Source organism: Bombus pascuorum, chromosome 2 (genome assembly GCF_905332965.1).
Source record: "Bombus pascuorum chromosome 2, iyBomPasc1.1, whole genome shotgun sequence".
Taxonomy (NCBI): domain Eukaryota; kingdom Metazoa; phylum Arthropoda; class Insecta; order Hymenoptera; family Apidae; genus Bombus; species Bombus pascuorum.
This window is the reverse complement of record NC_083489.1, coordinates 21928385-21940607: the sequence shown is the minus strand read 5'-3', so window position 1 is coordinate 21940607 and position 12223 is coordinate 21928385. Positions and strand designations below refer to the sequence as shown.

The 12223-nt window shown below is 29.6% G+C and overlaps 1 protein-coding gene across 5 annotated transcripts in view; it reads right to left on the bottom strand.

Annotated features, from left to right (window-relative positions):
• Positions 1-12223, bottom strand: part of LOC132904592 (uncharacterized) — a 95003-nt gene that overhangs the window by 60401 nt on the left and 22379 nt on the right. For all 5 annotated transcript variants that reach the window (XM_060955217.1, XM_060955214.1, XM_060955218.1 and 2 more), the window contains exons 4-8: positions 9568-10210; positions 7979-8774; positions 7603-7680; positions 6207-6409; positions 4956-5191 (exon numbers count right to left, since the gene is read on the bottom strand). In XM_060955217.1, the coding sequence (XP_060811200.1) occupies positions 4956-5191; positions 6207-6409; positions 7603-7680; positions 7979-8774; positions 9568-10210 (1956 nt within the window). The remainder of the gene's footprint in view (positions 1-4955; positions 5192-6206; positions 6410-7602; positions 7681-7978; positions 8775-9567; positions 10211-12223) is intronic.

Sequence of the window (12223 nt, the reverse complement as noted above, 5' to 3'; positions counted from 1 at the left end):
GGGCTAGTATGCCAATGGTTTCGATAATCGATAGGCTTATTGAAATACAAAACCGTGGCGGTGTTGCTGGCAGACACGTCGGCAATGTGTGTTTTTAATTATGTGGAATGTATATACGGAAAAGATATTTCAAAGTTTGTATACTTTTCAATGATGAAACAAACCTGAAATTCTTCCTAACGTAGCATTCTTATATCTGTACAATATTTTAAAATAATGAACGTACATATTGGGAAGTTTGAAATTTAACTGTTTATTAAACGAGATTTTTCCAATTTTTTAACAACATAATTTTTATATTTACATAACGAAGGGACGTGGTTATTTAAAATTTGGACTGTTAGGCGTTTTATACGCGAAAGAAAATTTATTCGCGGCATAAAGCTCGAATTAAAAAGGAGAGAAAATTTATTAAATTGTTTTAGGATAAAATCTTTATGGTCTTATATCTGTATAAGAATACTGAGTAATAGATACACATATGAAGTATTAACGTCGTTAAAAACCTTGTAGTTAATGCGACGTTCAACTCCAAGTAAACAAAACTTTTTAAAAGACATTAGAACTATCACTTCAAACGCAGGTAACATTAAAAAACTGAAATTAAATGTCCAACATAATTTATTCAATTCTTTATTTCCTCTTTTACAGAAAGCTACTTAATTTTCTTTTTTAGTCAAATTTCTTGTTCATAGAGGAGACTCTATTAAAATGAGTAAAGATAGATTGTAAGTCAATGCAATTGTATAAAGCCGTTAGGAGAATTGACGCGTGTTACTCCACATGGATCGTAAAGCACAGTTTCGAAGCCACCGAGAGATAATGTTTCTACTTTCGTTAAAATTCCTATCCAGCCGATCTAAGTATTACGCCGATATCTTTCACATGATCGTAATTCGTTAGAAGTATGTTATAATATCACGAATATAATCAGTTCTATTTCGACTTACATATTAATGCCGTTGCTTCAAGTACAATGTTGGAACAAAAGGATCAGAGTTTCATTTACATTTACGTTGATCCTGCATGTATCATACTTCTTGTATGCTGCATAATAGTACATATATTATCGTCCATAAATATTTGAATAATTTGATCGACTCGTAGTACTAATATTTGAATTTGATAAAATTATGTAAATTTACGGTGAATTAATAATTAAAAATAACATTTATTTTTATATGGGATTAGTACATTATAAAAAATTACCTATTAAGGAAACTAATGTATTTGTGTATTATTAAAGATCATGCTAAAGGTACTTACATATTATAGAAATATTATTTTCTATTACTATAGTTTATATGTAGACATTTTGAATTTTAAATTTACTGTATATATATATTATAAAATTTTATGATATACTATATAATTTAAATATTGTTTTTATGGTTTATATGGTTTAAAATAGTATTATAAATTGTGATAGAATTTATAGTGAAAACAATTAAATTTGTTATAGATATTGATTTTTACACTGTATAAAATTTTGCGGTGTAATATAAAACACATCTTTACTACTACATACCGTACCATGAATAATTATAAAATCAACCCTAATTTTAGATTTTTCATAATATTAAAACAAAAATTGACGAAATCGTTTATACAATTTCATGTTACAATATAAAAGAAAACTAAAGATACAACAAACAAAAATTTTCTTCTTTTGGAGTCTGGGAAAAATTTAATTTTCCCATACAATTGCGTTTCTGACTGTGAAAAAGTATAAACTCAATGTTAATTTTGTTACGTTTTTGTCTAATATTTAGCAGATTTTCCTTTATTTTTTATTTTCTTATATTATATTTTATTATATTATATATTATTATATTTTCTTATATTATATATTATATTTTATTTCTTCTGTTAATTTATTAGATATACTATGCATTATCTTATTTAAAATTTCATTTTGAATATCTGGCCACGCGGATTTTATTCTTTTCCTAAAGATGTTTTCCATAGGTGACTTCCCCTGATCGTAAACTTTTGTTGCTAAAATTCCCCACAGGTTCTCGATCGAATTCAGTCTCGATGCTAGCCATGGTAATAATGAAATTTTCGAAATCTTGAAACCACATGTTTTTAGTGGCAATTGTATAAATAAGAGCATTATCTTGCTGAAAAATACTATTTGATTTTAATTTCTGTTATGAGGGGCAATAATTCGTCATGTAATATCTCCTGATTTTCTATAGCATCCAATTTGAGGTGTTTGAGTCTATAATTATTCACAGCACTGTATATTTACTATTTGTTCTAGAAAGTTTGGCAATTATTTGTATAATAACTTTTAAAAATAAATTTAATCGAATCATAACATTTCATTGTACGGTATACTAACTACAATGGTTACGAAGAATAAACTCATTGTGATATTCTGACTTAATAGACTACAAATTTTTATAAAAATTTATATTTTTATGGATATCTTACGGCTAAAGAAATAGAAGATTTATTTTACTTATTAACCTACTAACTTGTTAACCGTGACGTCCATTAATCAGATTTATTGATAAAAGTAAAAACAAATCAACTTCAGTTAAGTGAGTTTTAGATCTTGCAAATGTAAATGCGATGTAATATGATACAACCTATCTGTAACAAAATTAAAACTACGCGTGAAAAGATAGGTATCTTTAAATAGGTACATAAATTACTACTCGAATGACGAGTTAAATCGTTTTTCTTGATTGATAGATTAAAATTGTAATGAATACTCTATTCTTCATATCTTATACGCTTTTGTATATTAAATATATTTTTATTTCTTCAAATTTTGTATAAATACATAAAAATCCATAGACTACTAGTCGAAGGTTAGAAAAAAAATGATATCGATAATATATAATTAATTAATAGCGTTTTGCATTTTAAAGTTGTATAGAACTGAGAAAATGTTACTTATAATATTTTACTCTGTGGTTTTCGATTAGAATATTAAATATATTTTTATGTCTTCAAATTTTGTATAAATGCATAAAAATCCACAGACTACTAGTTGAAGGTTAGAAAAACAATGATATCGATTATATACAATTAATTAATAGCGTTTTGCATTTTAAAGTTGTATAAAACTGAGAAAATGCTATTTATAATATTTTACCCTGTGGTCTTCGATTAGAATATTAAATATATTTTTATATCTTCAAATTTTGTATAAATGCATAAAAATCCACAGACTACTAGTCGAAGGTTAGAAAAAAAATGATATCGATAATATACAATTAATTAATAGCGTTTTGCTTTTTAAAGTTGCATAAAACTGAGAAAATGCTACTTATAATATTTTACCCTGTGGTCTTCGATTAGGATGCATCTTTGAATGTTAACGTACAGGGTATTCAAAAATATATGTTATGGCTCTGGCAGATGATTGTATACCCTCGGATCAATGGGGACCTTCAATTTCAAAGCCAAATTTTGTTATTACATCGTGTAGTTCTTGTCACGAGGAACAAAAGTCTCAAAGCAACCATGAATTTGAAATCGTTATAATGCGTCTGAAGGTGTAGAATCATTCATCAAAGACATGACATAATTTTTGAACACCCTGTATGTAAAAGACTCCAATAGGGGGAAACAGGCACGAAAGCGAAATGTTACTCGCTGCTGCGATAGTTAGTATGAACTGCGACTATTAGTTATGGTTATGCCTTCTAAGAAGCTATAGAATACAAATATGAACAAATCACTATCGATTTCGTATTCAAGTACCGATAGAGTTCTTCTCTATCGTTTTCCTAGCTTATAGCATCCCCTAACATTTGTTGTGATAGTATCCCCTAAAATTTGTTATGATCGATGAAATTGAAGAAAATTTGGCAAATTATACGTCGTACGTAATATCGATTTATATACCCGATTGTTCGCTAACAGATTACTGTTGACAATCGCGAGAATATAGCCTGCTGTTTAGATTCAAAGTGGAATTCTTTTCAATTATAGAAACATGAATTATTTCGCGCATTGTTTGCGTTGCAAAGATTTCATCGTTGTTTCTTCTTCTTCATCGTTATGTATTCTTTCGTTTGTTTCTTTCTCAGTGAATTTTGCTTACTGCACAACAAGAAAGATTATATTGTGCTCGAAATCATTGATACAATTTATTGTTATTACAGACAGTCGAAAGAAAATAATTGGTAACTCATTAGAATTGAATGTAAGCTCTATTTTTATAATAAATGTATTTAAAATTCTACACATTATTTGGAGACTATTTACGAAAATATTTCTTAATAAAATAATGGTTTATTAGAATATCAAATCAATTGACTTGTATAATTTATTTTAATATAAATGGATTTAAATTGAGCAAACTATTATCAATATAAAACACTGAGTTAACCACGAGAAACTATATTAAAATTAAAAATTAATTTTATTAAATTTTCATTTTGTTCTGCATACACTTGTCTAAAATATTTCAATATATCTTATGGCAAAATAGAGCAAAACATATATGTATATTCTGAAGAATTCTACAAATATCTATATCTTTATTTTATTCATTTGTTTCATTCCATTAATGACTAGTATTTTATCAATATATTTATCAACTATTAATTGTTTATATTTAATTATTTATTCAATATGTGATATTCAAATATTTTGGTAATATGTAATCATACTTTTCAAATATTATGTATAAACTTCACTTGATATTCGTAATTTAATTATTTATTCAATATGTAATATTCAAATATTTTGGTAATATGTAATAATACTTTACAACTATTATGTATAAACTTCACTTGATATTTGTAATTATCTATGTTTTAAGTTTCCTGAAATATATTATAAAAATAAACGAAGATACAAAAAATATATTACATATTTGCACAAATAATCATATGTAGAATGTGTTTGCTATTATGCGTGCACAACGGGATTAAAAATTAGGTTAGTATAATATATGTAATAAAAATAAATAAAAGATCATGTTTACATACCTTGAGCGTCGAACTGTCGTCTTCTACGAAGCATGCTTCTTCCTTGAGATGAAATGGGACCTGTTCTCCCATGATTATCGTCATGTGGCTCATCTTCACCTGCACTTGTTGCGCTATCACGTTGCACTACTTCATCACTTCCGATCGTCGATGGAACCGCGCTGCTTCCGTTTCCACCGAAAAACTTTACTTTCCTAGCCAGTTCCACGTATCCATGAAGACCAGTTTCACTTAATCTAATCGGGAAGAAGATACAAAATAAAAGTATTACAGAAAATCTACAAAATATATTAAGTGGTTATTATCGAAATAAGTAATACTTATTTAATGTTATTTTTAACGAGTGTTTTATACTAATATTAATAATATACTATATATTATTATTATATTATATATTATATACTGTATACTGTATTGTATATTGTATAGTGTATATTGTATATTATATTATATATTGTATACTGTATACTGTATACTGTATACTGTATTGTATATTGTATAGTGTATATTATATTATATACTAATATTACTAATTCAATAAATATAAAACTATGTGTTATGACTTACAAAGTAATTTGATTAATCGAAACACAATATCAGGTTTTGTTGGAAATGAAAATTATAAAAATAATCTTTTCACTGTTTGATAAGTTGTCTTATAACACGATTTTCACAGATATTCTTGATGCACTTTTCTTTCAAATGAAATCTTAACAATAAATACACTAATTTTTCAATTGTAGATACATGTAACATTATCTCAATCTAAATACGATATCAAAATAGTTTAATATTAAAATGATAGTAATTTAATGTTAAAATAGAAAATTTGAGAAACTCAAGCATGTATTGAGAAAAGCAATGAATTTCTGTTAACATTGCTTTTACTTTTTTACACAAAATAATGCAAAGTTGCATGTCTCTTAAATATCAACAACTTTATAAAGCGAAATTATACTGTTCAGCTTTCTTTTATCCAAAGCAAAGGCAAAAGATTCTAAGAAAATGTCGTAGATTTAAAAATCTGGAACTTCAGACGTAGAACTACGTTTCACCGCAATTATTGAGATTCTTTTCACTGATTCGATTTCTAATTCATGTATAAGAGTGAAATTTCCGCCACTACTTGCTGATGATCGATTATTCCGCTAGTAAATAGTTGATTATTCGAAGTGCGTGTTAGATACGATAAATGAAGTGGTAAATTAAATTTCGCGACTTGAAACGTCGCATGATTCAATTTACACACACCTGACACTCTCGCTACCGCTGCTCTCGTATCTAGTGCTATTAGATTCCCTCCTGGTCCTTGTAATCGCATCTCGTATTCTTTGGGACGCGGAGCACGAGTCACCCGTTTTCCGTGGTAGTGCAGGAGTTGGTTCGCTCTCGCTCTCCCTTGGGCTGTATCTCGACGATCTAGTGCTCAATGGACTTGCTTCCGGAGATAAGTGCTGTAAGGAATTCAGTATCTGTTTGTATTTCTACTATATTGTAGTATAATAAATAATAGAAAAGTCTATAAAAGAAATAATATGGCTATGTACAAATAGGAATATTTTTTATTTAAGTAATGTATTAGCAATCTAAGTAGTGTTGCATTTAATATCCTCAAAGATGGGAAATTTTAATTATTATTCAAACAATTTAAGTTTAAATAATTGTAAATAAAACAGCCATGTTATAGAAGAAGAAATTCTGATAAGAAATATATTTTTTAAGCAGAATCTACATCCATAGAATGTTAGGCCAGAATGAAAAATTATGTTAGAATTGGAAACAGTTATTTAGAAATTACATACAATTTTCTTGTTTTTACATCTGTCTTATCTGAACATTTTTTTAAATCTTCTAAACACGTTAACGTTTGTGAATGATCCTTAACTCTATGAAACAATTTTTAGTACATAAAATATTGGACATACTGTTGTATAATTCAAATTATTTAAATGCCATAAAACTAATTAATGATGTTTGCTTTATTTATTTGTGTAACTTAAGCACTTTATAAAAACACTCTGTTTGAAAATGACGATGGCCACGTTTTGTTGACTATAACTTGATTGCTATGTAGACATTGAATTTAAGGGTCGTACTCGTAGGTACAGGAAACAAAGGTAATTTCACATATAGGTATTATATAATGAAGATCATAACATAATAAAGAGTACAGGAAAAATATGTGTTGTATAGTATTCAATAATAATATATTATAGTATATATTATTTATTATATCATTATATTTATATATTATATTTATTATATTAGTATTATATATAGTATATATTATTTATATTAATTTTACTATAGTATTTAATAATAAAATATTATATAATAAAACATTATTAAATACTATCAACTCCGAAACTTTTCAGGTGCGTGTTTGTTTTTGCATTTGCATTTGCTATTGCTATTTGCTTTTGCTATGATTATAAACTAGGCCACGTGATTCAGATAGTGATCCATTAAATCATACTTATACTTATCCCTTAAAAATTGTACACAAAATAATGTTGGACATATAGATAAGTTTTATCTCTCACTTTATATATTGTCTTCCTCCGATTATTATAAGAATCGACTACTATACTCTTAAAATGAGTGTATTAAAATCAAAAATAAGATACATAAAATATAGTTAACTTACACTGGAGCAACGTTTATTTGGAGTATCATCCGTATCATCAGGATTGGAAAACTCCTCCTTTGAAAACTTTCGACGTACCTATATCGAATACAGTTGCAAAGTAAAATTAGATCAATACTCAACTACATAAAAGATGTAACTTAGAAAAAACGAAGCTGGCACCCCGCTGGGGGTAGCCACATGCTATATTTATTTTTTATTTTATTTTCTTTTTCTTCGCCAACAAGATATAACACTTTACCAAATGTCCACAAGGACAAATTGTAAAATAACCAAAATAAAATAAAAAAAAAAGAAAAAAATACTCAACTTAATTGAAACTCAATCAAATCTTGAAACTACCAAATCCTTCATAACACAGCCACCAGATACTAACCACTTGAAAATCGTCGGATTTCCTCCCACATGCAGAATCTTTCCTGTCATACGTTCCAAACGCGGTAACATCGGCCTCGGAATTTTCGATCAGGCTTTCAGCGATCTCCTTCATAGAGTCCGTGTTCTTATCGTTCTCCAATGCTTCTGCCTCCTCGACCATCGAGTTTTCCTCTTTGTTCGCCTCCTTCTCTCCTTTCTTCACGCCTTCTTGTTCTTCCAACAGCTTCTCGTCGGTGACGACCACGTCGAGCATCGTCTGTTCGTTGGCCTCGGCTTTCACTCTCTCATGCTGGTTCACGCGTGGCCCTTCCTCGTCATTTCTCGACGACTTGCCACAGAGGCTTTCCTTACTGCCCTCTCTGTCCGGTGCCCTCGTCCTGCCTTGTTCGTGTACCGTCGACTTCGATTTCGACGTGGTCGAGACGCCCACGCGTTCCTCCGTCCTCTCCTGCTTCTCCTCTTTCCCGGCTTGCTTTCCTTTTGCAGCAACAGCCGCGTTATTCGCATTTGAATTCGCGCTCTCCCTACCCACGTCTTCGCGGCTGTTGTCCCGCCGGAATAGCCGAATGCCGTACTTAGAGTCCTCCTTCCCTGTCGACTGGTTGAAGAACGATCCTCGGGTTTCTTCTTTCGACTCTTTTCGGTTACACTTCGATACGCAGCGGATATCGTCCTTGCTATCTTGGCGCTTTAGACGGTCTTCCTTGTTTTTTGGAGACAAAAGTTTTGGGATCAGGCTAGGTAAGCTTATGTCCTCGCGACTTCGACGCAAATCGTCGGTACTACCTCGGTATCTGCAAGGAATTCAAATGCTGTTTAATAAGATGTATAACGTAATATAATAATATAATCTATTGCATGTGTAACGTCTACAATGATGTACAGATATCTATAATATGGATGTGTTATTTTCAAGTACAGTAGAGTCCCTCTCATTTTGGTTCACTTTCTTATTTTGAGAAATCAGTTCTTGAGATAGCATTCTCAGTATTGGGCATATAAACATTTTTCTTCGTTATTTTATTATTTATTTATTATTTTATTATCACTTTATTTTTAAGACATGGTTCCTACTGATCCAAGTTCACTTCTTAAATCGATCATTGTTGAGTTTCAGTATTTCATATCTGATGTTTCCCTAATTTGTTTTGAAACACGTAAATATTTTAAATAGAGTAATCCCTGAAAAGTATATGACACCGCTATAATTCCAAGACTAAGCAGGTGTCAATAACTCGCACGATTGCACATTTTCGCGTTTCCTCTGAACGTTAACGATCTTAACTTTGCAATTTTTGTTTCAGTCGGAACGATTTCTCGAACGGTTTTACTTGCTTTGAAACTAAATAGAACGTGAAATATCAGACGAATCACATAAATAGTACCTAGGTCATGATTAAAAATAACTGAAAATCAGGAGACTTTTCAGGAATATTTCGATGATTCTTATGGGTGTGTAAGGAAACTTTTGTTTTATTCGAAACGATTCCTCGAACGAGTATACATACTTTGAAATTAAATCAAATATAAAAGATAAAAGGAGCTATATAAACGAAACCTTGATTGAATCCATGATCGAATAAATACCTTTGAGGGATGAGAGACCGTTTGGATGATTCTTGGGGGCTTCTAATGTCCTCGAATTCCTTGCAGCTTCTTTTAAATATTGGGATATTCGATTTTCTATCTCCATGTTTAATTGGAGATTTTATCTCTGGTGAAATAAACTTCGACAATATTCTCGGTGGTTTTATCAATGAAATTCTTGATATATTTTGCTCTTGGCTACCTGTCGTCTCGTCTGGCTCTTCGATCTTTGTTTTATTGCAACTGGTGGTTGCAGTGGATCGATCGTTTTTCTTCGTTTTTATAGCATTCGACGATAGCACTTCCTCTTCCTGTTTATTAAACAGCTTTTCTATTCGTTTCGCATTCGTTCGTTCGTTAGTTTCGACTCGCGATGTCAATTTTTCGAGAGAAACCGATTCGTTTTTCGTTATCGCATCTTTGCATGGATCGTCTTTCGTGGAACTATTACATTGATCGAACTGTTCGTTCGCATCCCTGGCAACTGCTTCCTTTTCATCAGAATTCGACGTTTCTCTGTCAACGGACTTTACGATTTCATTCTTGTTAATGACTTCGCGATATTCTTGATGTCGAGACGGCAAACTTCGATATATACGCAATTCTGGCGATTTCCTTGCTGCGGACCAGCGTGTGGGTGGACCTATACACAAAACGTATAAATAATTTATTGGATTCTTTTGATGAGAAAGTAAAATTTTCGATACGTCAAATATCGATGAATGTACTTGCATTGAAAATGAATTCAAATTTTTAGATTTATTATAGTAATCAGTTGGTCTGCTAAATGTACGACAATTTACAATGAGGAGCAAAGCAGATGCAACATCTTTGAAACTGAGTAACATTTTTAAAATTGGGCCAAACGCTATATATTTTGTTGGAAAGTTACGGAGATTAGTTTATTAAATGACATATAAAAAATTTTTGGAAAACTGCAATTGACCGAAATTATGAAGAAAAAAGTTCGCTTTCTTCAACTTTTTTATCTAAGTATATAGAAAAATTTAAACAACACATTTTATAGATTTCTGTCAGTTATATATGCTGAAAATTTTATTGAAATCGGTTGATGTAAAAACAAGCGAGATTCTACAAAATCTACAAGATGTAGATTTTGGGCCGATAGATGTGAAAACTGTGATCTTCGCCATTTTACAGTTCATAGCGACGTTAACCAACTTTGATGAAATTTTCAGCACGTATATAATTAACATAAATCTTCAAAATGTGATCGTTAACGTAAATCTTCTAATTGGTTAAATTATTGCAGGTTTGGATTAAAAAAGTTGAAAAAGTGGCCTTTACTTTTTTTTTCACGATTCCAACCAATGACAATTTCTCCCCATTTTTTTATAGATTGTGAATTGGTGAATATGGTGAATTAATTCTCCTAAATTTCAAGAAAAAAATTCAAGTCGTTTCGTCCAATTTTAGAAAAGTTATTCAGTTTCAAATGATGTTGCATCAGTTTTGCTCCTCACGTATGCGTATGTGTGTATGTATGAATTATGATATATTTTACGCTATTTTTAATAATTTTATTATATCTAATATAGTTAGTATTGGATCTATTCAATAGAAATATTGGAGTAAAATGTTTATAGAAAACAAATTTATAATCCTTAAGATCTTTTCAACTATTTCTTGGCTGAAGATAATGACAAAATTTATATATATATCTATTTAATATATCTATTTAATATATCTATTTAATATAAAAAATATAATAGTATGGTAAAATGTTAAGTTGTCTGAAAGGTGTCTTTCTTTTACAGACACGTCTTTTACAGCGATGCATCTTTATACAAACATGAAACCGAACATTGTGATCTTTATCTTGATAGAACAAAATGCATCATACGTAATTCAGTAAAATAATATAAAACGAAAAATGTTTCCCTCATAAAACCAAAGGAACTTTTTCGGACGACCTAATATTTCGGTTTTAATTAATTCTTTGTGAACGCTCAATTTTTGTTATTACGGATTTCAGTCAAAAATTGGAAAACAATCAGAAATTTAAATAAGCTCTTTTTTGAATAATAAATTTAGTAATACAATAAATTGTTACAATCTGTATTTCCATTATAAACATCTATTATACACGTTGTTATATTCAGTGAATATATTTTCCACAAATATATATAATTTTATTTTTCATATTTGACTTATGTTTTCCAAAAACGACATTCTTCCTCTATTTTATTTCTTAAATGAAATTCAAGTTCTCTTTTTGGAAAACTAAATTGGTAAGACATTGCAGTAATTCAATGAAATGACTTACTGCTATATGTATCTATACAAATCCACATGTCACTACTGTTACATAACTGCTATCTACTTATTTATGGCATTTAATGTGAAAGTAAGAAGATAATACTATTATATATACTGTAGCATATAGTATATAGTATATAGTATACACTATACACTATATAGCATATAGTATACAGTATACAGAATATAGTATATAGTATACACTATACACTATATAACATATAGTATACAGTATATAGTATATAGTATACAGTATACAGTATACAGTATACAGTATACACTAATTAATATGTATTAATTAGTAATTATATAGTATACACTATATAGTATATAGTATATAGAAGACATACTATATTTGATATTTCATATCGATATG